The following is a 23,611-nucleotide window of genomic DNA, read 5'->3' as shown; positions in this document are numbered from 1 at the left end:
GGACACACACTGCTCCTGATACCAACCCCTTCTACCCTCAGCCAGGAGGAGGAGCAGGGACGGGAGAAGCTGCTGCTGTGAGCCGCACAGCTGGGCCAGGGCTGGTCCTATGACTATTAACAGCCCGGCAGCAAAGGGAGACATTGCAGGGGTGGCAGATCCCCCGAGGCAGAGCAGCCTGGTGAGACCCCCTTTGCAGTATGCGCTCAGTCCCCGGGTGAGGGGTCCCTGCCCAGCCCTGCGAGCTGCCTCAGCAGCAGCGAGAGGGTGCCCAGGGTCCCTGCGGTCACTGCCAGGGCCACAGCGCCTTACCTGCATCTTCATGCCGTCGAGTCCCAGCCTGCGTGGAGAGAGAGCACATCACTGCAGCAGCCTGGGGAGCGTGGTGCTGTCCCCAACCTCCCGCAGCCCCCAGGCGTCTAACACTGCTGCTGGGGCACAGAGTACTGAGCTTCAGGGGCAGCCTTGCAGCAGGTTCCCCGGGGGCCCTGGCCTGCCCCTTCCCAGCCTGACTGGGAGAACTGGAGCGAGTAGGACTCACTAATAAAGAGCCAGTTTCTGGAGCTGGCTGCTGATCAGTGCAAGACCCCCCCGTTCGCATGTCCCCTGCACAGAGCTCCCTGCTCGTGGGGCCTACGCAGCGTGGTGGCCCTGGGGGCAGAGCGGGGTCCCCCATGGCAGGTCTGGGCAGCAGGTTCCCTGCTAGGGCCTGGGGACTCCCGCGCAGGGCTCTCTCTAGCTGAGCCCTGCGCTGTCTCCAGGGCTAGGGAGGTTCATGGGCCTGGCCTTACCAGAGGTAATCAGGGATCCTGGAGACATGCTCCTGGAAGGCTGGAGAGCTCTCCCTGTTGCCCGCCCTAAAGGGCTCGAGGGGACAACAATGGTCCGTCACCCGGTGTGCTTGGCACCAATAAAGACACCGAGGGGAGAAAGCAAGCCAAGTTTATTTCAGAGCTCTGAAATGGCACTAGGAGACCGGCATGTCTCAAATCCAGTGCAACAAATACAAACAAATTTTACCTTTTATACTCCAAACTGTTTGCATACATCTCTTTGTCTGGCTGTTCCTCCTTACCCCTCCCTTCCAGACAACTGTTACAATAAACTCTACATAAGCTTGTGAGAAAACTTTCTCAGTCTTTGCGACCTTGGATTAGACGCCTGCAAACTAACTACCCCGCTTCTTATCTCTATTATTTCTGCTAGTGTGAGTGAAACTGCAGCCATCTGCTAAAAAGCTGACATTACATTTCTGCTTCAGCCTACTTCAGAGCATGTAAACAGTTAGCAGAGAAGTAGGTGAGAGTTCCCAAGATGGGGTTTGGGGGTTCAGATAGGCCCAGAGCAAAAGAGCTTCATCGGCACTTTTGGCCTTCCACTCTCCCGAGTTACCTGGTAGCTATGCCTAGTGGACCCCAACATCCCCATCCACGTACCAGCCAACCAGCATGTTAATGGTCTTGGAAATCTGCCGAGAGAGAAGGCGTCACTCCCCTGCAGAGCGCAGTGGTGTTCGGCTTGGGCCTGCACCGCATGACCTGACCTCGTGACCAGCTCCAGAGCAAACCCCAGGCTGGGGGGTGTCTACAGGCGAGCAAGAACGTCTACATGGGGCTCTGGTCACAGAACGGACCCCTTGGCATCCCCATGTCCATTCCCCATCACAGGGCAGGAGATCACTCTCCAGCCACGGCCTTCCACCAGCTGACTCCACACCCCCCAGCTGTCCCCAGCAAAGACTCTGCAGAGGGGGGCATCTGGCACGCCCAGCCTCCACTGCCACTGTACAATGTCCAAGCGGTTGCTCACGCTCTCCTCTCCCGCCAGCCTGCTCATGCCCTTGTCATCCGCCATGAACTCTCCTGTGTGCAGCGCCCAGCACAGCAGGCCCTGAGCCTGCCTGGATTGCTGGTTGCTATGGTTACGTGCCAGCAGCAGGGCATCTGTGCAGAGCTGGGGAGTCCCAGGCCGGTCTCTCCCGCACCTGGGCAGGAATTGGAGCCAGCTCCGTTGATTCGTTGGGAACGGTAACGAGCAGCCTACCGGGCCAATGCTGATGGCCTTGGTGAATCTGTCTTCAGCCTTGATGTGGTCGTACAGCTCCGCGATGGCTCGCTGCCTCAGCCGGGCGCTGTGATGGGCTTCGTACACGTTCAGGATGGCTGAGACGGGAACAAGAGAGACACAATAAGGAAACTCTTACCAGCTGCCTGGTTCCAACTCCTGTGCGAGCAGGGCCTGGCCCCGAGCCCCAGAGAGCTCCCCCCATCCCTTCCCCAGCTGGCCAGGGCTCTGGGGGGAGCAGGGCGAGAGCCCCAGGGACACAGCCCCAGAACGCTCCACACCTGGACTGAACCCTGGTTGTTTCACCTCTGCTCAGCCCGAGACAGGACCAGAGGGAAGGTAGGAAGCTGCTGAGTGGGGGACAGAACCCGAGGTATTAAGATTCACTCAGTGCCCCAGCACACAGCCCACGCTGGACTCAGCCTCCGCAGACACCTCAGAGACAGAGTGTTTGGAGTTGTTCTATGAGCCCTGATTCGGCACCAATGGCACCAGACAGTCAGGATGGGCCTGGGTTCAGCCTCCTCCAGCGGCAATCAGCACAGAGCCCAGCGCCTTTCCTACGTGCTGGACCCAGGTGGCTGCTGCTGGCTCGTGGCCGAAGTGAGCGAGCCAATGCCGCACACAGATTGCCCTCATGCCCACTGGGCAGGGCAGTAACTGTGGCACCATGCTGAGGCCAGGTGGGCACTGCTTTGTCAGGCACAAGCATTCCCTCCCGGGTTAGTAATGTACAGTCTTGCCAGCTTCTGGTCCCTGGCCACTCTGAGATCCCACGGGCAGGGCAAGGCTGACAGGAAGCTTGGGGGCTGCATTGGGGTTGGATGTGAGGCTATGGGGCAGCTCTCAACTCCGCCAGCGACTCACGTCAGTGGGGTCAGAAAACAACCTGCACATCAACTATCCCCCGCCCTGCCCTGGCCAGGCCCAGCCAGTGGCCTACTCACCATTGGCGAGTGTGAGCAGCTGTGCGGGGTGTAGAGATCGCTGGCAGCCACGTTATTCCTCTGGGCCGGCCAGTCAATGCTGGAGTAGTCCTGGACGTACAGCTCCTGGCAGGGAGCAGGCGGGAGATTAGCCATCCGCTCACTAGCACGTCATGGGAGCAGACCCATGAGACAGCTGCAAGTGTCAGGCTGGTGGCGTTGGCAGCCAGCGGCAGTACAGCACAGAGCACGCAGGGCAGCACCGGGGACGGAGGGCAGCGCTGCCTGGCCCGCTCTGTGGCTCCACACCAGCCACCGGGACAGGTCCCACGTGGGAGCTGCTCCCAGCACCCTTTGCTAAGGAGAGTTAACAAGAGGAGAAAGCACCTTCAGATAGTGCCAGAGCACCTGAGGGGGGCACCGGGGCCCCATGCGGCCTGGGGGGGCACACAGCCCGAAGGGGGGGGCTCCAGGGCCCACACAGGCCAGAATGGGGGGAGCAAGCTGGAGCATGCTCATGCAGTAGGGAGGGCTTAATTCTGGCTGGAGGCCTGTGTGCAGGACTCCACCCCGCTCCAATTCACAGCAGGGCTCCCGGAGCCCAGTGGGCAGGGAGAAGACAGCCCCTAAGGCGTAACTCCCCTTCAGGCCTAGGAGTGTCAGGTGCCCAGCCTAAGACACCAAGTCTGATTCGCAAAGGGCAGGGCTCAGAGCTCTCAAATCAGACCCCTCCGGGGGGGCCGACGGGGCCTCCCAAAAATCACTCCTCCCTTTGGAAAGTGCAGGCCATAGGCATTGTGAACAAGTGTGTGGCAAGTACCTTGCCGTGGCATTGACAGGGAAAGCCTGCTCCCTGCACGACCCCAGACACTCTGCCCTTGGCTTTCCTTCCTACCTTGCCCTCCCAGCTCTCTCCTTCCTTCCCCAAAGCCCACCCCAATTCCTGCCCCATAGGGTTCCCTCCACCTCTCCCATCAGCCAAGGTTACCAGCAATGGAAGAGCATTAATGCGGCACCTACACGGACTGTTTAAGGTGGGCACTCCCGGGCCCCCCGTGACTGTCCTCACCACTGAGTATCAGAAATAAGACTGGCAGGTGACTGGTAGAAGAACCTTCACAGGGAGAAGATACCAGGTACCGAAGGGCGGAGAAAGGCAGAACAAGAACCAGTGGCTGAAGCTATAAGGCCCGAACAGTGAACAATGAGGGTGATCAACCACCGGAATGTGCTGCCAAGGGAACTAGCAGACTCTCCATCTCTCGATGTCTTCAGCTCCCGACCGGCTGCTTTTCTGGAGGGCACACTGTACTGCAGCCAGACACGTCGCTGGGCTCAGTCCAGAGTAACTGGGTGACATTCTCTGGCCTGCGTTACACAGGAGCCTGACTAGATGATCTACCGGTCCCTTGATGTGATGAATCGAGCTCTGGGTCATCACACAGACAGCGGGGCATCGGTTCCATGCAGCTCCTGTTACTACTGCACCTATGAAGGCAGAGCCTTTCCATCTGCTAATGAGAGCTGGGATGCTGCACAGAGGTAATATGCCAGTGGCCCCATACCGACATCGAGGGGCCCAACCCAGCCCGGGCCAGTCGTACCTCAGCACGGGCCAGTCGTACCTCAGCCCTAAGCGAAAGGGAAAGCATGGAAGGACCACGTGGCTCACTCAAGCAACATCCCCCTGAAGGAGCAGAAATGCAGCCCACACTACGTCAACGTACAGAAGCATCAGCTGTGACAGGGAAGGCGTAAGGAGGCTCAGAGGGAACCAGAATGGCCAGCAGCAAATAGGAACTTCTGTAAGTCTCGGAGAACCAGAAAGCTGGTGAGAGTCGCTGGCCCTGCTAGATCAGCAGAGGGTGAGTGGAACAACCAGAGAGGACGAGACACTGAGCAGCAGGGTTGCTAAAGTCTTCAGGGGGGAGGGATAGCTCAGTGGTTTGAGCACTGGCCTCCTAAACCCAGGGTTGTGAGTTCAATCCTTGAGGGGGTCATTTAGGGATCGGGGCAAAAATCTGTCAGGGGATTGGTCCTGCTTTGAGCAGGGGGTTGGACTAGATGACCTCCTGAGGTCCCTTCATATTCTATGATTCACCACAGAGAATGAGGGGAGATTCCCCCCCCTGTGCTCCTCTTTGGTAACAGAGATGAGGGACAGAGGTGTCAGACACGGGGCTGCTGAGACATGGCTCAGGGCCGTCGCAGTTAGTGCCCAGGCAAGGGGAAGCCCCAGAAGCTCTGGTGGGACAGGGGAACAAGGGGCTGATGTGGGGATCACATCACAACGAGCCCACAGGGATCTCCACCAAAGCACTGCCAGGGGCTGCAGCCCCTGGGATTTGCGCCCAATGAGGAGATTCGGGTCCATGCAACTAGCCACAGCTGGGCCATGGTGGGAAGGGTCTCCAGGCCACCGTTACACAGGGTGAGGAGTGGGGAGGGTGCTCAGGGAGTTCATTTACCTGTCTGAGGCTCTGGACAAGCTCATCCTCCTCGGCAGTCAGGCGCGTGGCATAGCAGTAGCTCATCGGCAGGTACACCTGGCGGCAGTGACACCACAGCGTGGAGGGGTGGGCTGGCATCCACGCCGGGAGCAGCCTGTCACACAACAGAGGGACGTTGTCAGCAGTGTGCGGGATGGGGAGTGGGGAGCCGCAGGGACACGGCACAGTTAAGGACAGGGGTGTGGGCAGTCAGAGGGGTAATGTGCCCAGGAGACACCCGGGGCCCAGGATAGCCGCTGCCTCAGCGTTAGAGCAGCCCTACAGGACAACGCACCGACCCCAGGCGATCGCTGCTCTGTGCTCCTTGGGTGTGGGGGACGTGGAAGAGAAGCTGGAGCCCTCGTTTGGAGCCAGGAGACTGTCTCCTCCCGCCCGAGGACAGCGTTCTGGGCTCTCCCAGCAACCCAGCAAGGCTGTTATCCTGGACAGGGCCTCTGCCAACAGACTGCATCTGATTCCCTGTGGTTCGTGTTAACGGGGTGCGGAGGGAGGCGCAGGGAATAAACAGCCTCTCCAGCGGGGAACATGCCAGTGGGCAATGCTGCCACTAGTTTCCCTGTAATCAGCCAGCTGCCTGAACTCCCTCGCTTCACACTGCCCCCTGCTCCTGGCCCCACGGCCAGCTCAGGCACCAGCTGTCCCTGAGGGCTGGGGGAGTCTGCGGCACGCCCAGCTCCAGGAGAGGGACAGCCGTGGCATGCCAAATGGGGAGGAACTGTGTCAGGACCCAGGACAGGTTCAGCCCCAGGAGGGAGGGACTTGGGGAAAGCGCAACGTGTGGGTCTGGAGGCTGGCAGAGAGGGCAGGAAGGCTGGAGGTCGAGCAGGTGGGCCGAGCTTGGATGGGGGAGGGAAGGTCATCAACAGAACATCCCTCCCGCATCAGCCCACGCCCCGTGCCAGGAATGGTGCCTGGTTTCCGTGCCCGAAGCCTCCTGGCCCAGGCTGAGTGGGAGAATGGGGGACTGGTGCAGGCCGGGGATTACTCTCAGGTTCCTGGTGTTCGGCGTCAGGCTCTCTGCTGGGTGCTGCTGCGAGGGGACAGGGCTGTGGCTTGGGACTGAAAATCAATACACTCTGCAGATACAGAATAGCACCTACCACAGCTCAGGGAACAGCGTGTTCATTCCCTCCCAGCTGTAAACGTTCGAGACGGCCAGCCAAAACTTCCCCCAGGACGGGATTCCCACAGCACCCCCTGGAGAGACAGACACAGATCTGGGCTCTGACTGCAGCCACGGGGGCCAGGGACACGGACCCTGCCATGTGACAGGGCATGAACAGAGGCTCCTGAATCCTGGTCTGGTCTGGTCGTGTGGCAGGCCAGGGACCCTGGAGAGCGGCAAGCCGGTGCGGCGGGCACACAACGGGCACTACACACCGACAGACACAGCCATTCAGAAACGACACCTGGGAAGCGTTTGCAAGCAGTGAAGGAGCTGAGGTTTCACCGTCACCCCAGAAGGTAAGCGCGGCAGGGTGCTGGCACAGCAGGATGCAGCATGGGCTGTGACATGCCACACGTGCTGCGACAGCCAGGCCACGCTGGGAGAAGCTAAGGGCGGCAGGGCAGAAACTAACGTGCGAACTGCACATGCTGCCATACAGCCAAGGACAAGCCATTGCAAAGGCTCATGCCACTCTGGCCGCATGTCCCCTCGCCTACCACTCACCCCTTCGGAGCTGGGCAAGCCCTTCTCAACAGTCCCAGCCCCATGGCTGCTGGGGGGAGGACAGGATGCTGGAGAGCTCCAGCCACATGCTGACCTTTGCTGTGGAGGTTGATCCGAGCCCTCACGAGGTCCGGGTCATCGGGCCCAACCCCCAGGATCCTCAGGGACGTGTAGTTGAGCGCTGTGCCAAACACCGTCCATTTGTCTTCCACGTGCCTGCCACATACAGAGAGCAGGGAAGTCAGACATGGCCGAGCGCTCGTGCAATCAACCGAGACTGGTTTTATTGGGGCAAACCTACCCAGGGGGTTAGAGCTAACTGAGCAAACTAACTGAAAAGCAACCGCCCTGGGCCATGCTGCTGGGAAAAGGGAACAAAATGCTCCCAGCCCCTCACTCTAGTGGTCTCCCCATGGTGAAGGAGGGCTCTGGTCACGCCACGTGCTGGCCTCCACGGCACTGCAGCTCCAGCTCTCAGCATAGCTCTGAGCCGTTTCCCACATGTAAGGGAGCACCAGGCCAAGCTCTGGATGCTGCGGGGGAGCTTCAGAAGCACTCAGCCATGGCCTAGCCTGTCCCCGCTGAAGCCATAGGCAAGTGCTCTCGTCAAGGCAAGGGGGGGCAGAATGACGCCAACGCCGAGTACTTCGAACACCCACCGTTGCGTTGCTGTGTGATTCAGTACGGCGGCACTGCCGGAGCTAAAGTCACCCCAGAAATGCCGATGAAGCGGGGCTTGATTTGCTTATGAAATCAGAGTGTTTCCCTCCCAGGGGCCAGCTTGGGGGCTGGTGGGATTTCAGGGATTTTGTTTAATAGGTTGAAGGCGAGACACAGAAAATGAGCCAGTTTTGAACATTCTCCCTCGTTTCCTAGTGCTCCTCTGGGTCCCCCTCACCTCCGCTGGAATAGGGAAACCTGCCTAGACAATGGCGGAGAGGTGGCAGTGCAGGCGTACGTTTCTACCATGATTTCTTTCCCTTTCACCAAGGCCTCTGATCACAGACCCTCCTCCTAGAGACGGGAAAGACACTTCTCCAGTGAAGCCAAGACAGAATGCACATAACAGCCAGAATGCCTCTGCAGACCAGCCCTGACACCACCCCAGCAATGTTCCCGGCGAACAGGTAAATGGAATGAACATCTCTATGCGTATACGGTTATGCTGTTAAGAAATAGGCCTGATATTTTGCACAAGTGCCATCTGACTCCGACAGACTCGGTAGTACCTGCTGCTAATCCCCAGCACCCTCCTACAGTTGTAATGGCAGAATCGGTGTCCCCTTCGGCTCCAGCACTCCCACAGGCTCTAGAGAGTACCCCCTCGGTGGGATTGTATCCGTTGATTACTGAGAATGTGGTAGCCCGTCCAGGAACACAGGATCGTGCAGCCCAGATTGTGCCAGTGTATTCTCATGTGCCTTTTAACCCAGTGCACCTAGCTGCCTTTAAGGCAGAAGCAGGGGAATTCTCAACGAATCCAAATCGGTTTATTTCAATCTTTGAAGGGTGTCTAGCAAGCCATAAGCCTGACTGGGATGATTGCAATATACTGATGAGAACCTTGTTGTCTGAGGTGGAGCGGAATTAGGTTATAGCCAAGGCTAAGGAGGAGGCACAGAGAAGGCATTTAAGGTTTTAAAAAGGAAAGCTATTGGACACCAGAGGTTGTACCGAGTAGAATCCTCAGAAGTGGGTGTGCTTGTCCTGGTTTGTTGCTCCAAAGCTCTGTATAGAAGTTATGTTACTGGAAGGGTGTATAAAGGCAATGTGTATGTGTTCATTGTTGGGAAAAGGTGTATGAGTGAAGAGTGGAAGGTTCCTTTGGAGGTTAAAAGTCAAGAAAGGGAGAAGGAAAAAGAACAGAACGAGTTAACTGGAAAATATAGCTAGCAAGCTCAGTCCAAAGATAAGATGCTGGCCCCATCCAAGGACATTGTTCACAGCTAAGACTTGGCTGACAACCAAGAAAAGGGGGGCCTGAATGTGCCCAAGCAACTATGAGATCTGCAAAATACTGCAAGGCATAAGGAGGACAACAGAAGGGTTAAAAAGCAGCTTTGCTGGACAGTATTGGCCCAGGGATTTAAAAATTCCCCCACTCTGTTCGGCCAGGCTCTGACCAGAGACTTGGAGGAGTGGAATAATTCAGACAGAGCCCTGCTCCTGCAATATGTAGATGACTTGCTAATTGCTGCCATGGGTCTAATCCCTTGTCTCAAAGAGTTTGGACTGTGGGCTAAACCTCTGTATGAATGTGTTAAGGGAGCGGATCATGACCCCTTTCACTGGTCCCAGAAGCGGACAGGGCATTTAAAATCTTGAAAAGGAAGCTGATGGAAGCCCCAGCCCTGGGTCTGCCGGATCTCTCTAACTCGTTCCAACTGTATGTGCATGAAAGGAAAGGGATAGCCCTGGGAGTGCTTACTCAGTTATTAGGCACCTGGAAACGTCCCGTGGCATAGTTCTCTAAACAACTGGATCAAGTTTCAAAGGGGTGACCAGCATGCTTGAGGGCGGTCGCAGCCACTGCCTTAGTGCTTGGGGAAGCTGAAAAACTGACACTGGGAGGAACTGTGCAAGTGTATATTCCCCATATGGTCCGAGCCCTGCTGGACACTAAGGGTGGTCTCTGGCTCACACAGGCTCGGGTTGCTCGGTATCAGGCAAAACTGTTAGAGAATCCTGAAGTTACCCTGCAAACCTGTCCCTCCCTTAATCCAGCTACACTGCTACCAGAGACAGAAAAGCAGGAACATGACTGTCTGGAAATCATAGATGCCCACTACTCCAGCTGCCCAGATTTAAAAGATCAGCCACTCCCAAATGCTGACTTGGAATGGTATACGGATGGCAGTAGTGCCGTTGTAGATGGGCAAAGGAGGGCGGGTTATGCTATTGTGACCCTTCATGATACCGTGGAAGCTGAAAGTTTCCCTGCTGGGACATCTGCCCAGCTTGCTGAACTAGTGGCCCTGACTCGTGCACTCGAGCTGGCAAAAGACAAACGGGTTAATATCTTTACTGACTCAACGTATGCTTTTGGGGTATTGCATGCTCACGCTGGTCTGTGGAAGCAAAGGGGAATGCTAACAGCCCAAGGTTCCCTGGTTACGCTTGGGTCTCAAATTCTCCGGCTGTTAGAGGCAGTACAACTCCCCTCAGCAGTAGCAGTGGTGCATTGCAGAGCCCATCAAAAGGAAGATCAAGATGTAACCAAGGGCAATGCCAGAGCAGACAGGGAAGCCAAGCGTGCTGCTACCCTGAAATCACCACCAGAGGAGAATGCCCAAATGCATGCCCTCATCCCATCAGTAGGTGAGCTTGCAGCCCCTCAGTACTCCCAAGAGGACAGAAACCTGGCTGACAGGCTCGGTCTCCAGGAAAAGGAGGGATGGCTTTATTCCACAGAGGGAAAAATCCTCCTGCCCATGGGCCTGATCCGACCAGTGTTGCAGAAACTGCATCAAACCACCCACTCAGGCAGAGAGGCTCTTATCCAGCTTATGAATAAATATTTTCTAACCTCTGGACTTAAACCTCTAGCACCACAGATACAGGCTGAATGTTTAATCTGCCAAAAGAATAACCTCGACCAGGAGTAGCAGTATTGCCAGCCACTCTGGAACCTACCCCAGGCCCAGGATTGGTGTGGCAAATAGACTTTACTGAGTTTCCCAGGACCCAAGGGTACAGGTACCTCCTTGTCTTGGTGGATCGATTCAGCGGATGTCCCGAAGCCTTCCCATGTCGTAACAACACTGCCAAAACGGTGGCTCTTACGTTTGTCAAGGAGATCATTCCTCACTTCGGACTCCCCCAGTGGATGGAATCTGATAACGGAACACACTTCACATCTCAAGTTGTTCAAAAGATATCAAGTGCCTTGCAAATCCTCTGGAAGCTCCACACACCCTTGCGACCACAAGCCAGTGGAGTAGTGGAACGCACAAATCAGACACTTAAGCGACACCTCTCAAAGGTCTGTCAGGAGGCCTTTCGTAGGTGGCCTGATGCTTTGCCCCTTGTGTTACTCCATATTCGCGCTCTCCCCAAGGGCAGGTTAGGGCTTAGTCCCTTCGAGATTATATTTGGAAGGGCATGGCCTCTGAACGGTACACCGGTTCTGGCAGGAGAGTGGGAAATGGGGTGTGGTTTCTTGTCTCAGTACATGTGCTCTCTGTCTGCTGTTCTTTCTTCTCTTCACAGATACACCAAAGATTCACAGCCTCTTCTGCTGGATGCCCCTGTCCACTCCTTACAGCCTGGTGACTCCGTTCTCGTTCGGACCTGGAAGGACGAACCTCTCCAAGAGAAGTGGAAGGGACCCCACACCGTCCTGCTGGTCTCCCACACGGCAGCAAAGGTCGAAGGGCACAAGAACTGGATTCATCACTCTCGACTGAAAGCAGTACCCACTCCTGAACAGTGAACTGTCCAGCCTGCAGAGAAGACTGCCAGTGACGATTTGGGACTTAAGCTGTTATTCAAAAGACAGTAAGGGTCACTGGGAATGCCTGGTGATCTCTCTGAACAGCCACAGCGCACTCCCCGCGAGAACCCTGAGCATTGGTTCTGTCTATTCACAGTAGGCCGACCTAGCCTATGGTCCTGGTCCTTTAATTTCTTGATTTGTTTAGTGTCGCTGATTCTTATCTTCTGGGCATTGGGGTTGTTGTAATCACAATATAGATTCAGGTTTAGGGTCTCTCACAACATTCCTTTTTGTCACAGAAGCAATCCTTCTGTTACCTACTGTTTCACCCACCTCGCATGCAGGATGGGGAGCTATCCCTACAGACATGGCTACCAATACCTATGAGGCCCTGAAAATTGCCTTTGCCCATGAGTTCAATCTCTCCCACTGTTGGATATGTGCCCAGTCTCCCCACCATTCGGCTGGATTGCTCTGGAGAGTAGTTCCCCAAAATTGGTCAGACTTTTGTCAAAGGTGGATGGTTACCAGCAGCAGCACCTCTGACAATTTAAGTTGGGATCCAACTGTACAGCAGAAGCTCCTTATGGCCTACACAATGGCTCCTGGGATTCCCACTATAGTAGCACTCTTAAGCCACAGCCTATTCGTCTACGCCCTCCACCCACTGGTCTCATATGTTATCAGCAAGCCAGTACAAGTAATCATATCTGGTTTGCAGGCATTAGTAGGTGTAAATTTTATATTAGTCCTGGTATAAGTCTCACTATTCCTGTACTAAATGCCACCAGTTGGCAAACTGGCACTGCATTCTTTGCCCTTTCCCCACAAGCCACCCTACGGGACCTACAAGGTAACAATGGAAAGGCTAGTTATGGTGAAGCATTCTGGATTTGTGGTAATAGTGCCTACAAATGGCTTCCTCATGCTTGGCATGGTAGCTGTTACAAAGGCTATCTCGCTCCTCCCCTCCGTGTTCTATCCCAGGCTCCCTCAGGTCACCCTCGGTACTATCGATTCTTGAGAGCTACCATTGAACCCATCGGAGAAGAAGACAGGTTTGGAATGATATTCCTCCCTACTTATGGGGTGGGACGGCTAGCCCAACTCTACAGAAGACTTTCTAAATTTCTCACTCAGTTTGCCAATGATACCCTAACCATAGAAAAAGGCATAAGCTCTGAGCTGTACCAGCTTCGATTGCTGTCTCTACAAAACCGCCAGGCCCTAGATTATGTGTTAGCCTCACGGGGCGGGGTCTGTGCCCTTATTGGAGAAGAATGTTGTACCTATGTCCCAGAGTTTTCACAGGATATTAACATGCACATCTTGTCAGCTGAACAGGTCTTGAACCAGTGGAAGGCCCAGGAAGGGAGAACCCACTATTTTTGATTCCCTTTGGGGCTGGTTACCTGGTCTAGGAGGACTAGGGGGAGGCATTGTTCACATCTTGCTCACAGGTGTTGTGATATGTTTTGTTCTTTTCCTTTTGCTAGCTTGCTGTAAAGTGCTCATACATAAGATTTGTACCTCCCATTCCCCAGAAGTTCCTTTATACTCTCTCATTGATGATCCCAATTGCATGGAACTTAATCGCATGTTGTCTTTAGAGTATGAGAAAACTCTGCCAAAGGTTTGTTGAGTGTTCTCAAAGGAGGGAATTGTTGACGTCACTAGACATAGCTACCAGGTAACTCGGGGGAGTGGAAGGCCATAAGTGCCGATGAAACTCCCCTGCTCTGGGTCTAAGTGAGCCACAGTAACTCCATCTTGTGAACTTTCACCTACCTACATGCTCACAGCTTAATGCTGAAGCAGAATATGTAATGGTCAGCTTTTTCTAGCAGACAGCTGCAGTTTCGCTCACACTAGCAGAACTTTTTGTGATAATGCGGGGAAAGGGGGAGGGAAAGGCCTAGTGCGTAGAGCTTGCAAGGTCGAAGATAAGCATGCGAATGGGAACTTTTCTAATGTACTGCCTGCTGTAACTGTTGTCGCGGAGGGAGGGGTAGGAAGAAACCAGAACAAAAGGCTTACTGAAAACAGCTTGGAATATAAAAGGGAAAACTTGCTTGTATTTGCTGCGCTTATGATTTGAGACATGCTGGTCTCCTGAGTGCCTTTTCGAGATCTCGAATAAACTTGGTTTGCTTCTCCACCCTGGTGTGTCTATTGGTGCGACGCACACCGGGCAACGAACCCTGTTGCCCCCTCGGGGCCCTCTGGGCCAGCAACACCCCTATAGAGCTGATATATCACATATAGGATGACAACCTACTGCCTCTGCCATCACTTACTCCATTAGCTCAAGTGGCAGAAGTCTGTGCAGTGGATCTAAAGATTCATCGGCAGGGTTGGAGCCATGCGAGTTTCACGATGATTCCACATGACAGAATTTCTGGGGCAGTTCAATTTTGATTTTTACAAAAAAACCTGGGGAAATGCATACAGAAATAGGGTGACCAGATGCCTAAATAGGGGAATCGCAAGTAGGAGCAGAGAGGTTATTTTATCTCTGTATTTGGCACTGGTGCAATCACTGCTGGAATGCTGTGTCCCGTTCTGGGGTGCACAATTTAAGAAGGATGTTGATAAATTGGAGAGTGTCCAGAGAAGAGTCACAAGACTGATTAAAGGATTATAAAACATGCCTTATAGTCATCGACTCAAGGACCTCAATCTATTTAGCTTAACAAAAAGAAGGTTAAGAAGGGGCTGGGGCTGTGTAAGGGGGTAAAACCCCGGCTGATTTGGGAAGTGGCTGCAGCTGGGGCCACGCCCCAAACGGAGCCACTCAGCCTGATAAGAAGGCCAGGGCAGGCAGAAGCTGAGGAGTCTCCCTCTGACAGGAGAGAGAGACAGGCCTGGCTGCAGGGAGCTCACGGGGCACCTAGAGTGAGGCAGGGCTGGGGAATGGCCTTGGGGGCTGGGAAGCCCTAGGCCAGCAACTCCCCAGGCTGCAGGGCCTGGTCCTAGGCCCACGTAGGTATTGGGGTTGCAGGGTAAGACAGAAAACACAGATGGATACAACACACAGCCAGGAAGCACAGGTACCAATAAGACAATGATGACCACAGTGATAACCATTTGATAGTATATTTAGTGCGTGTCAGATGCAGAGAGAGCTGCTGCTTTTCATAAGTTGCATTAATAACAATCAGTGTAGAAATAATTAGGAAGCACACGCTGTGACAGGTTGGGTCACAGAAACACCCTGGGGACTGCCACCTGATGTGCTGAGACTACCTCTGAGCCCATTTTCCCAGGCAGCTTGGGACTTCGGTACCCTGTCTTGTTGAGCCAGACAGACTAGCCTGCTGCAAAAACAGACCCAGGTCTGAACCATGTTTCCAAAAGCTGCAGGCTTAACTGAAAACAGCTTAAGAAGTGCTCCTGTCTCCAGCACCCAGATACCCAGTTCCCCATGGGGTCCAAACCCCAAATAAATCCATTTTACTCTGTATAAAGCTTATATAGGGTAAACTCATAAATTGTTCACCCTCTATAACACTGATAGAGAGATATGCACAGCTGTTTGCTCCCCCAGGTATTAATTACTTGTTCTGGGTTAATTAATAAGGAAAAAGTGATTTTATTAAATATAAAAAGTAGGATTTAAGTGGTTCCAAGTAATAACAGACAGAACAAAGTAAATGACCAAGCAAAATAAAACAAAAACACGCAAGACTAAGCCTAATACAGTGGGAAACTAAATGCAGGTAAATCTCACCCTCAGAGATGTTCCAATAAGCTTCTTTGACAGACTAGACTCCTTCCTAGTCTGGGTCCAGCAATCACTCACATCCCCGTAGTTACTGTCCTTTGTTACAGTTTCTTTCAGGCATCTCTTTGGGTTGGAGAGACTATCTTTTGAGCCAGCTGAAGACAAAATGGAGTGGTTTCCAGGGGTTTTTATATTCTCTCTCGTGGCGGAAACCCCTTTGTTCTCCTGTGCAAGATCACAGCAACAAGATGGAGTCTGTAGCCACCTGGGCAAGTCACATGTCTGTGGATGATTCTGCTTTTTGCAGGCCGACGTCATTGTTTACACGTTAGTTTGAATGTTCCCAGGAAAGCTCAGATGTGGACTGGTGTCTCCCGAAGTCCATTGTTAGTTAAGTATTCCCAGTTACTTGAATAACCCCTCACACTATGTTGACCAAATCTGCCTCATGTGCTTCCAACAGCAAACACTTTAAACAAGCATAGAGCCACTGCTCATAACTTCAGATATAAAAATGATACATGCATACAAATAGGATGAATATATTCAGTAGATCATAACCTTTACAAAGATATGTTACATGGCATATCTAGCATAAAACATATTCCAGTTATGTCATATTTACACTCATAAGCATATTTCTATAAAGCATTATGCAATGCAACATCACACACGCCAAACAACAAACTTTTGGTAATAAAATAAAGTACAGGAAAACACTGCAATATGTGTTTTAAGGCCTAGGTCAGTCTTCAATTACATTGTTCTATAGCCAAGAGCATGTCACATGCATTTTTATCCAGGCAGCAGCTCTTATGCAGTGCCTTGGTACGGTCCATGCTCTTATTCGCGTTCTGATGATCCCGGCATTAGCTGACCGGCAAGTGAACTCCCTGGGGGAAGGCATGAAAAGTGGCCCAGTATCCAGATGGGGAAGACATTCCGATATGAACTGTAGCTTATTGCACAGGTCCTACTGAACACCCCACACGTTTCCTGAGGAGGAAGAGACAGAAATTGCGGTTAATCAGCAGCAGGATCCCTGTCAGGATGGACATCTGAGTCAAAAGGTTCATTGTCAGATGACCAACGAGGGGTTGTAATGGGATTTGTCAAGTCCTGTTACATAAAACAGCACCTGCTGTTACCATCAGAATGTACCAGCTGTCTGGTGCAAAAGGCTCTTCTTGCTCTCAGTACTCCCAGCCATATGGTCAAGAGGAGCCCTGCCAGGAATCTGGATAAAAGCCACCAAGCCAGTTACTGAGTTTTCGTGAGGAAATCCATCTGTGACCGTGGTGCCGAGAGGGGCCACACTGAGAATACTTATTCAGGGCAAACTGCAAGGAATAGGGCAGACAATCCCCACAACTGGCAGTTTATTCTATACTTAAACAACAAGGAGTCTGGTGGCACCTTAAAGACTAACAGATTTATTTGGGCATAAGCTTTCATGGGTAAAAACCTCACTTCTTCGGATGCATAGAGTGAAAGTTACAGATGCAGGCATTATATACTGACACATGGAGAGCAGGGAGTTACTTCGCAAGTGGAGAACCAGTGTTGACAGGGCCAATTCGATCAGGGTGGATGTAGTCCACTCCCAATAATAGATGAGGAGGTGTCAATTCCAGGAGAGGAAAAGCTGCTTCTGTAATGATCCACTTTCTGGATACTGAGTGCAAATAAGTGATGGTCACATAAACATCACCCTATACCGGAAACCTACTGACCGCTATACATACCTACATGCCTCCAGCTTCCATCCAAGACACATCACACGATCCATTGTCTACAGCCAAGCCCTAAGATACAACCGAATTTGCTCCAACCCCTCAGACACAGACAAACACCTACAAGATCTTTATCAAGCATTTGTAAAACTACAATACCCACCTGGGGAAGTGAGGAAACTGATTGACAGAGCAAGACAGGTACCCAGAAATCACCTACTACAGGACAGGCCCAACAAGGACAATAACAGAACACCACTGGCCATCACATACAGCCCCCAGCTAAAACCTCTCCAGCACATTATCCACGATCTACAACCTATCTGGAAAATGATCCCTCACTCTCACAGACCTTGGGAGGCAGGCCAGTCCTTGTGTACAGACAACCCCCCAACCTGAAGCAAATACTCACCAGCAACTACACACCACACCACAGAAACACCAACCCAGGAACCAATCCCTATAGCAAACCTCATTGCCTACTCTGTCCCCACATCTACTCTGGCGACATCATCAGAGGACCCAACCACATTAGCCACACCATCAAGGGCTCATTCACCTGCACAGCCACTAATATTATATATGCCATCATGTGCCAGCAATGCCCCTCTGCCATGTACATTGGCCAAACTGGACAGTCCCTCCGCAAAAGAATAAATAGACACAAATCGGACATCAGGAATGGTAACATACATAAGCCAGTAAGTGAACACTTCAGTCTCCCTGATCATTCTATTACAGATTTAAAAGTCACTATCATTGAACAAAAAAACTTACGAAACAGACTTCAAAGAGAAACAGCAGAACTAAAATTCATTTGCAAATTTAACACCATTAATCTGGGCTTGAATAGGGACTGGGAGTGGCTGGCTCATTACAGAAGCAGCTTTTCCTCTCCTGGAATTGACACCTCCTCATCTATTATTGGGAGTGGACTACATTCACCTGATTGACTTGGCCCTGTCAACACTGGTTCTCCACTTGCGAAGTAACTCCCTGCTCTCCATGTGTCAGTATATAATGCCTGCATCTGTAACTTTCACTCTATGCATCCGAAGAAGTGAGGTTTTTACCCATGAAAGCTTATGCCCAAATAAATCTGTTAGTCTTTAAGGTGCCACCAGACTCCTTGTTGTTTTTGTAGATACAGACTAACATGGCTACCCCCTGATACTATTCTATACTTAGATTCACCAAGCCAGTAAAACAGCGTCTGTAATACCACGCTGGTTACCGAAAAGACAAAAGCTATTTCCTTTAAGCAATGCAGCCTTTGGCTCCCATCCAGACTGCCAAATCTTGAATAGTGAGAGATTACTAACAATCTTATTCACTGTAGTTAAAGTTCTACCAATCCAAGGGATGAGACACATTGCCTATCAGGTCAATGAATATTTCAGATCTCATCCAAATACATGTTTACAGCCAATCCTTATTAACTAAATCGTTTACAGCCAATCCTTATTAACTAAATCTTAGATTTATTAATAAAAAGAAAAAAGAAAGAAGAGTTTTGCTATGGTTAAAAGATCAATATACATGCATATCTGAGTATGTGGCCCCCACTTAAAAGCAATTGGGTTCAGCTCTCCTGTTCCAGTCCAGGTGCACCCTACTTTGGTGTAATGAGAAGGGTGGGGCTGCCCCTGGAGCAAACCCCAATGAGAACTTAGAGCTAGTCGACACTAGCTCCAATGCCACTGCAGCGCGTCTGGGGAAGATGCTCTATGCCGACGAGAGAGCCCTCTCTGCTGAGGTCGCTGTAACTTACGTCACTCGGGGGCTGGCTATTTTATGCCCCTAAGTGATGTAAGTGATATTGACTTAAGTGGTAGTGTAGACCTGCCCTGAGAGGGAGAGTTGAGGGCCCAGAGCAGAAAGGAAGAGAACCCAGAGAGTAACGGCAGCTCAGAGGCAGAGCAGAGCTGGGCGCCGAGCTTTCAGGGGGGCTGTCCCTGAAGGGGGAGCAGTCAGTTCCCCAGCGGAGCCAGAGCAGGCTGGTGAAAGCTGCAGACAGGCAGGCAGGGGGTCACCTACAAACTTCCACAGGCCAGAGAGCCTAGAGAGGGCTGAAGGCTGAGAACAGCAGAGGAAGGTGCCTGCTGGCTCTCTGAACCAGAGACCTGAACTCAGATGGCTAAAGGCTGGGGAGTGATGCAGGGGTGTGTCCACTGATGTCACCAGGCAAGAGATGGAGCCCTGCCTGGCAAGGAAACAGGGTGGAGAAACACCCAAGCTAGAGGGTCTGGGGTGAGGTGTGGGGAGAGACACTGGAGCCAGACCTGGAAGCTAGGATGGGGGAGAGCAGCCAGCGCTGCACCTGGGCGCTGGGGCGTGGTAGAGATACTGGAGCTGGGCTTGGTGCTGGACTGTTGGGACGAATGTACTGTTTGGGCTGCACTGGGGGGATTCGGGTAAGAAGGAAACCCCGCAAAAAGGGCTATTGAAATACTCTGAAGGCTGAACTGAGTTTATCTGAGGAATTAAGATGGAAACTGAGGTGGTGGCCACTTGTGGGGCTGCCCTCAGGACACGTGTTTACAGCCAGCTTTACACTAGCCCACGTAACATCCAGTCTGTGCACCGAATGAGGCAGGGGTCCTGTGCGTAAGATAAGATGTGATCATGTAATTAAAGACCATACCATAATGCATGCACAGGGGTGACAAATTAAAATTGAATAGAAAACTGTAGATCTGGCATTTCCCAACTTCTGAGTGTTTGACTTTGCAACCTAAATAACATTCTTTGAACAGTTTACACTGTTTGAGTGTAATTTCCTAGGTGGTTTTTTTAAGAATGTAAAAACTAAACTAAAAGTCTATTAAATACAATTGTTAACACACACAGGGCATTATCATTGGGGTTTGAACCTTCAGCACTGCAGCAATGTAAGCTACAGGACACGCTGGCAGCAGGAGAAGGCTGTTTTCCCAAAGGGGTGTTTGGATTGCTGGGTCTGGAGATGGTTGGGGGGAAGCCAACTTCAGCCCAGCCAGGCTCTCTCCCTTGTTCTGCTCTTGTGTGCTACATTAAGGAGCTCTCCACTATCAGAAATCTTCTCCCTGCATCTGTACTTGTAGAATGTGATCAAGTCACCTCTAGACTGAGCTCCTTTAGTCTCGCATTGCAAGACATGTTTTCCAGACCTCAGAGCAGTCTTGTGGCTCAACTTGGAACCTTCTCCAATTTTTCAACATCCCTTTTAAAGGGTGGACTCTTAAATGGTCTCAGGGAGGCCTTATGCAGAGGTAATAGCACCTCTCTACTCCTGTTCGTACTTCTATTTATATTTCCAAGGCCTGTGTTAACCATTTTTGGCCCAGCATTATCGCACTGGTAGCTCATTCACTTGGTTTCCTCCATGACCCCTAGTTACTCTTCTGTAAGTCCAGGACACAGTGCCACATCCTGTAATTGTATCCTACAGTCTTTCCTTGTTCCTAGATGTACGACCTTGCATTTGGCTGTGTTAAATGCATGTGTTTGATTGCGTCCAGATTACCAAGGATTAATGTAGAAATCAGCTAAATTAACACTAGAAATAAGATATAAATTTGTATTACTGAAGGAAATTAACCACTGGAATAGCTCACCTAGGGATGTAGTAAATTTGACATCACATGGAATCTTTAAAACAAGATTGGATGTCTCTTTCTAGCTCAGTCACGGGTTTTTGGGGTTGATACAGGAAACACTGGATGATATTCTATGGCCAGAGCATCTTAGGCCAAAAGTTTTTTTGCCAGTGAGTTGTCACACATCCAGCGTGCGTCTCTATCAAACACATGAATAACACAGGTTCTTTCAGTCTTTGATCATTACCTGCACTTTGGTCTCCGGTGTCCCGCTGACTCCACCACTCAGCTGGGGTGATAGAAGTGTGGAGGCAGAACTGTTTGTCAGCCTAGAAGTGGGAGGAAGGGTCTCCTGGCCTCGGCAGTGCCTTGCATTAGCCAACAAAGAGAAAGAAGAAGAGCTGACAGGTTCCGAAAGGACCCTAATCTAGTCCTCATTAGCCAGAAGACGCGTGGCCACAACTCAAGGCATTTGCAGGGGTCGGGGTGGTCAGAGGGTGGGGAACAGGGGGGTTGAATGGGGGCAAGGGATCCTGGGGGAGCAGTCAGGAAGGAGAGGGGTTGGATGGGGCAGCAGGAGGCAGTCAGGGGCAGGGGTTCCAGGGGTGGTCAGGGGACAGGGAAAAGGGGTGGTTGGATGGGACAGGGGTCCCGGGGGGCCATCAGGAATGAGAAGAGGGGTTGGATGGGGCAGCAGGGGCAGTCAGGGGAAAGGGGTTTCAGGGGCAGTCAGGGGACAGGGAGAAGGGGTGGTTGGATGGGACAGGGGTCCCGGGGGGCCATCAGGAATGAGAAGAGGGGTTGGATGGGGCAGCAGGGGCAGTCAGGGGACAGGGAATGGGGGTGGATGCGGCAGGAGTCCGGGGGGGGGGAGTCAAGGAACGCGGGGGGTTGGATGGGGCAGGAGTCCCGGGGAGCGGGGACGGGCCACGACCCCCTTGTGGGGTGAGGAGGGAACCTGTTGTTCAGATTTTGGCAGCTTATCACTGTAGGGCCCCTCAGGTGCAGACTCCTGGAGTCTATTCTATTCCAAGAATGACAAACCCTATTGGAACTGCCTTCTTACATAGGAAGATAATACCCGGACTGTGTTTTCTTATAACTACTTTATAAGAACACGCTTGTTAGTCTCCCTAATCTTTTCTGCGATTGTCTCTGCAATGAGCTGCAGTCACCATGACAGCAAAATGTCACATGGAAAAGAAAGACATGGTAGCTACAGGTTACAGGCACCCTATAAGCATTCTCCTTGCTCCGAGACAAGTGCCCTCATTTGGACAAGCTAACCAGCTCCTGGGAAATTCTTAAAGCTCAGGTCTATTATTGCACAATCCTCCGTCAATATAACAGCCCTACTACAAGAATTTCTTGATTTACAGCCTGGAATCACACCCTACTCTTTGAGAAATCCAACTTCTACATCCTTGCTAAAGAACTTGCTAGCATTGCTCAATACAGCACAGAGAGGATCACGTCTTCTTTATAAGAACCTGCTTGTTAGTCTCCCTAATCTTTTCTGCCATTGTCTCAAACTCAGCCTCCTTCCCTACTGCCCTGACTGAACAGCAATTTTCATCGCCATGACCACTGCAGTCAATCCGTACCGAACGCCAGGAAAGCCCCTGGGCTCAATGGCTTTGGTAGAGGATACATTAAAGGGTTTTCTGAAGATGTGCTGAATCCCTTTCCTCGACTGCATCAGGCAGCACTGGGCAACACAAACTCCCAAGACCCTTAACACCAAGTTGGAGCCTGGGCTTTGGTCCAGGAATGCTCAGTGCCCTCAGGAGGGTGTATGTGAGCGAAGGTGGCTTTGAGCCTGGTCCTGGGCCAGGCCCTTCAGTCTGCTCTGACTGGCTCCAGTTGCCAATACGATTGATTCCATTTAATAGCCGTCTGGATAGTCACAACTTCCGGTTAATAGCAACATTTTGCCAGGAACCAATCCTGTCCCATTGACTTGAATGTTCATGGCAGTTGGCTAGTGCTGCCTATTAGCCACATTAGCCGATAAGTGGCATGCTGCTCGGTAGCTACGTTTTTGGATGAAAGGCTCCAGCGGCAGGCAGGTTTGTGAGGCAGCAGCCAGGAAAGGCCGTGCTGAGACCTACCATCCCTGCCTGCTGCCTCGCAAACCTGCCTTCTGCTTATTAGCAACTGTTGCATCACAGCAACTTCTTGCTGCCAGCCGAGGGGTTGCTAACAAGCGGAACGCACTGTAGATTTGGGGTTGTCGTGGCAGGCAGAGCTCCCTCGGCACACTGACCCCGAGGCAAACCCCTCAGTCGGGAATCAGTGGCAATGCAGCTCCCCGCCTCAGGCCACTTATTAAAGAGCCTAAATATGGACAGAGGAGCTGAACTGTAGCAGCCATTTTGTAAATACCTCACCATGAATTGTAAACTGACAGTGTCCCCTTAACGCCTCGAAGGTGTGAAAAGGGCTTCTCCCAGCCACAGGTACAGCCCTAGCCAGCATTCATTTCATCCCAGAGCCAGCGAGGGCTTGTTCAGCTCCCTCGTTAATAAACACAGGAATCAATAATACTCTTAAATGACCGGCAAAATATTTAAAGTAGGAAACCTGGAGTTGCAAGAACCTGGAACAGACAGACCAGGTCAGACCCAGGGCCCCTCCCACCCTGCAACCTGGAACAGACAGACCGGGTCAGACCCAGGGCCCCTCCCACCCTGCAACCTGGAACAGACAGACCGGGTCAGACCGAGGGCCCCTCACACCCAGTGACCTGCAACAGACAGACCAGGTCAGACCCAGGGCCCTCACACCCAGCAACCTGGAACAGACAGACCAGGTCAGACCCAGGGCCCTCACACCCAGCAACCTGGAACAGACAGACCGGGTCAGACCCAGGGCCCTCACACCCAGCAACCTGGAACAGACAGACCAGGTCAGACCAGGGTCCCCCACAGCCTGTGGCCTGGAACAGACCTGGTCAGACCAGGACCCTT

The 23,611-nt window shown here is 52.3% G+C and overlaps 1 protein-coding gene and 1 long non-coding RNA gene across 3 annotated transcripts; one reads left to right on the top strand and one right to left on the bottom strand.

Annotated features, from left to right (window-relative positions):
* Window positions 1-204: 204 nt before the first annotated feature.
* LOC135978150 (lanosterol synthase-like) lies at window positions 205-6,692 on the bottom strand. Its single transcript, XM_065579195.1, has 5 exons — window positions 6,601-6,692; window positions 5,459-5,594; window positions 3,012-3,116; window positions 792-2,162; window positions 205-340 (listed from the first exon to the last, which is right to left on the bottom strand). Exons 1-4 carry the CDS (start codon window positions 6,624-6,626, stop codon window positions 2,154-2,156), a joined length of 276 nt encoding a protein of 91 aa, XP_065435267.1. The 5' UTR covers window positions 6,627-6,692; the 3' UTR covers window positions 205-340; window positions 792-2,153.
* A 133-nt stretch (window positions 6,693-6,825) lies between these two features.
* Window positions 6,826-13,765, top strand: LOC135978151 (uncharacterized). 2 transcript variants are annotated; one of them, XR_010595582.1, is made up of 3 exons: window positions 6,826-6,964; window positions 8,164-8,299; window positions 11,382-13,765. It is a non-coding gene; the product is annotated as an uncharacterized LOC135978151 (long non-coding RNA). The 2 variants fall into 2 exon arrangements; XR_010595581.1 differs by lacking the exon at window positions 6,826-6,964 and having other exon boundaries at window positions 7,301-8,299.
* Window positions 13,766-23,611: the final 9,846 nt, after the last annotated feature.

This window comes from Chrysemys picta, unplaced genomic scaffold (assembly GCF_011386835.1).
Source record: "Chrysemys picta bellii isolate R12L10 unplaced genomic scaffold, ASM1138683v2 scaf145, whole genome shotgun sequence".
In the NCBI taxonomy this organism is placed as follows: domain Eukaryota; kingdom Metazoa; phylum Chordata; order Testudines; family Emydidae; genus Chrysemys; species Chrysemys picta.
The sequence above is the reverse complement of the archived record's forward strand: the minus strand, read 5'-3'. Positions and strand labels throughout refer to the sequence as shown.

Coding starts and splice junctions, on each gene's coding strand:
- LOC135978150 (XM_065579195.1), bottom strand. CDS start 6,626: ATGAACACGCTGTTCCCTGAGCTGTG. Junction 5,595..6,600: donor ACGCTGTTCCCTGAGCTGTG/GTAGGTGCTATT, acceptor GTTGTGTGACAG/GCTGCTCCCGGCGTGGATGC. Junction 3,117..5,458: donor TTGTCCAGAGCCTCAGACAG/GTAAATGAACTC, acceptor GCTCCCTGCCAG/GAGCTGTACGTCCAGGACTA.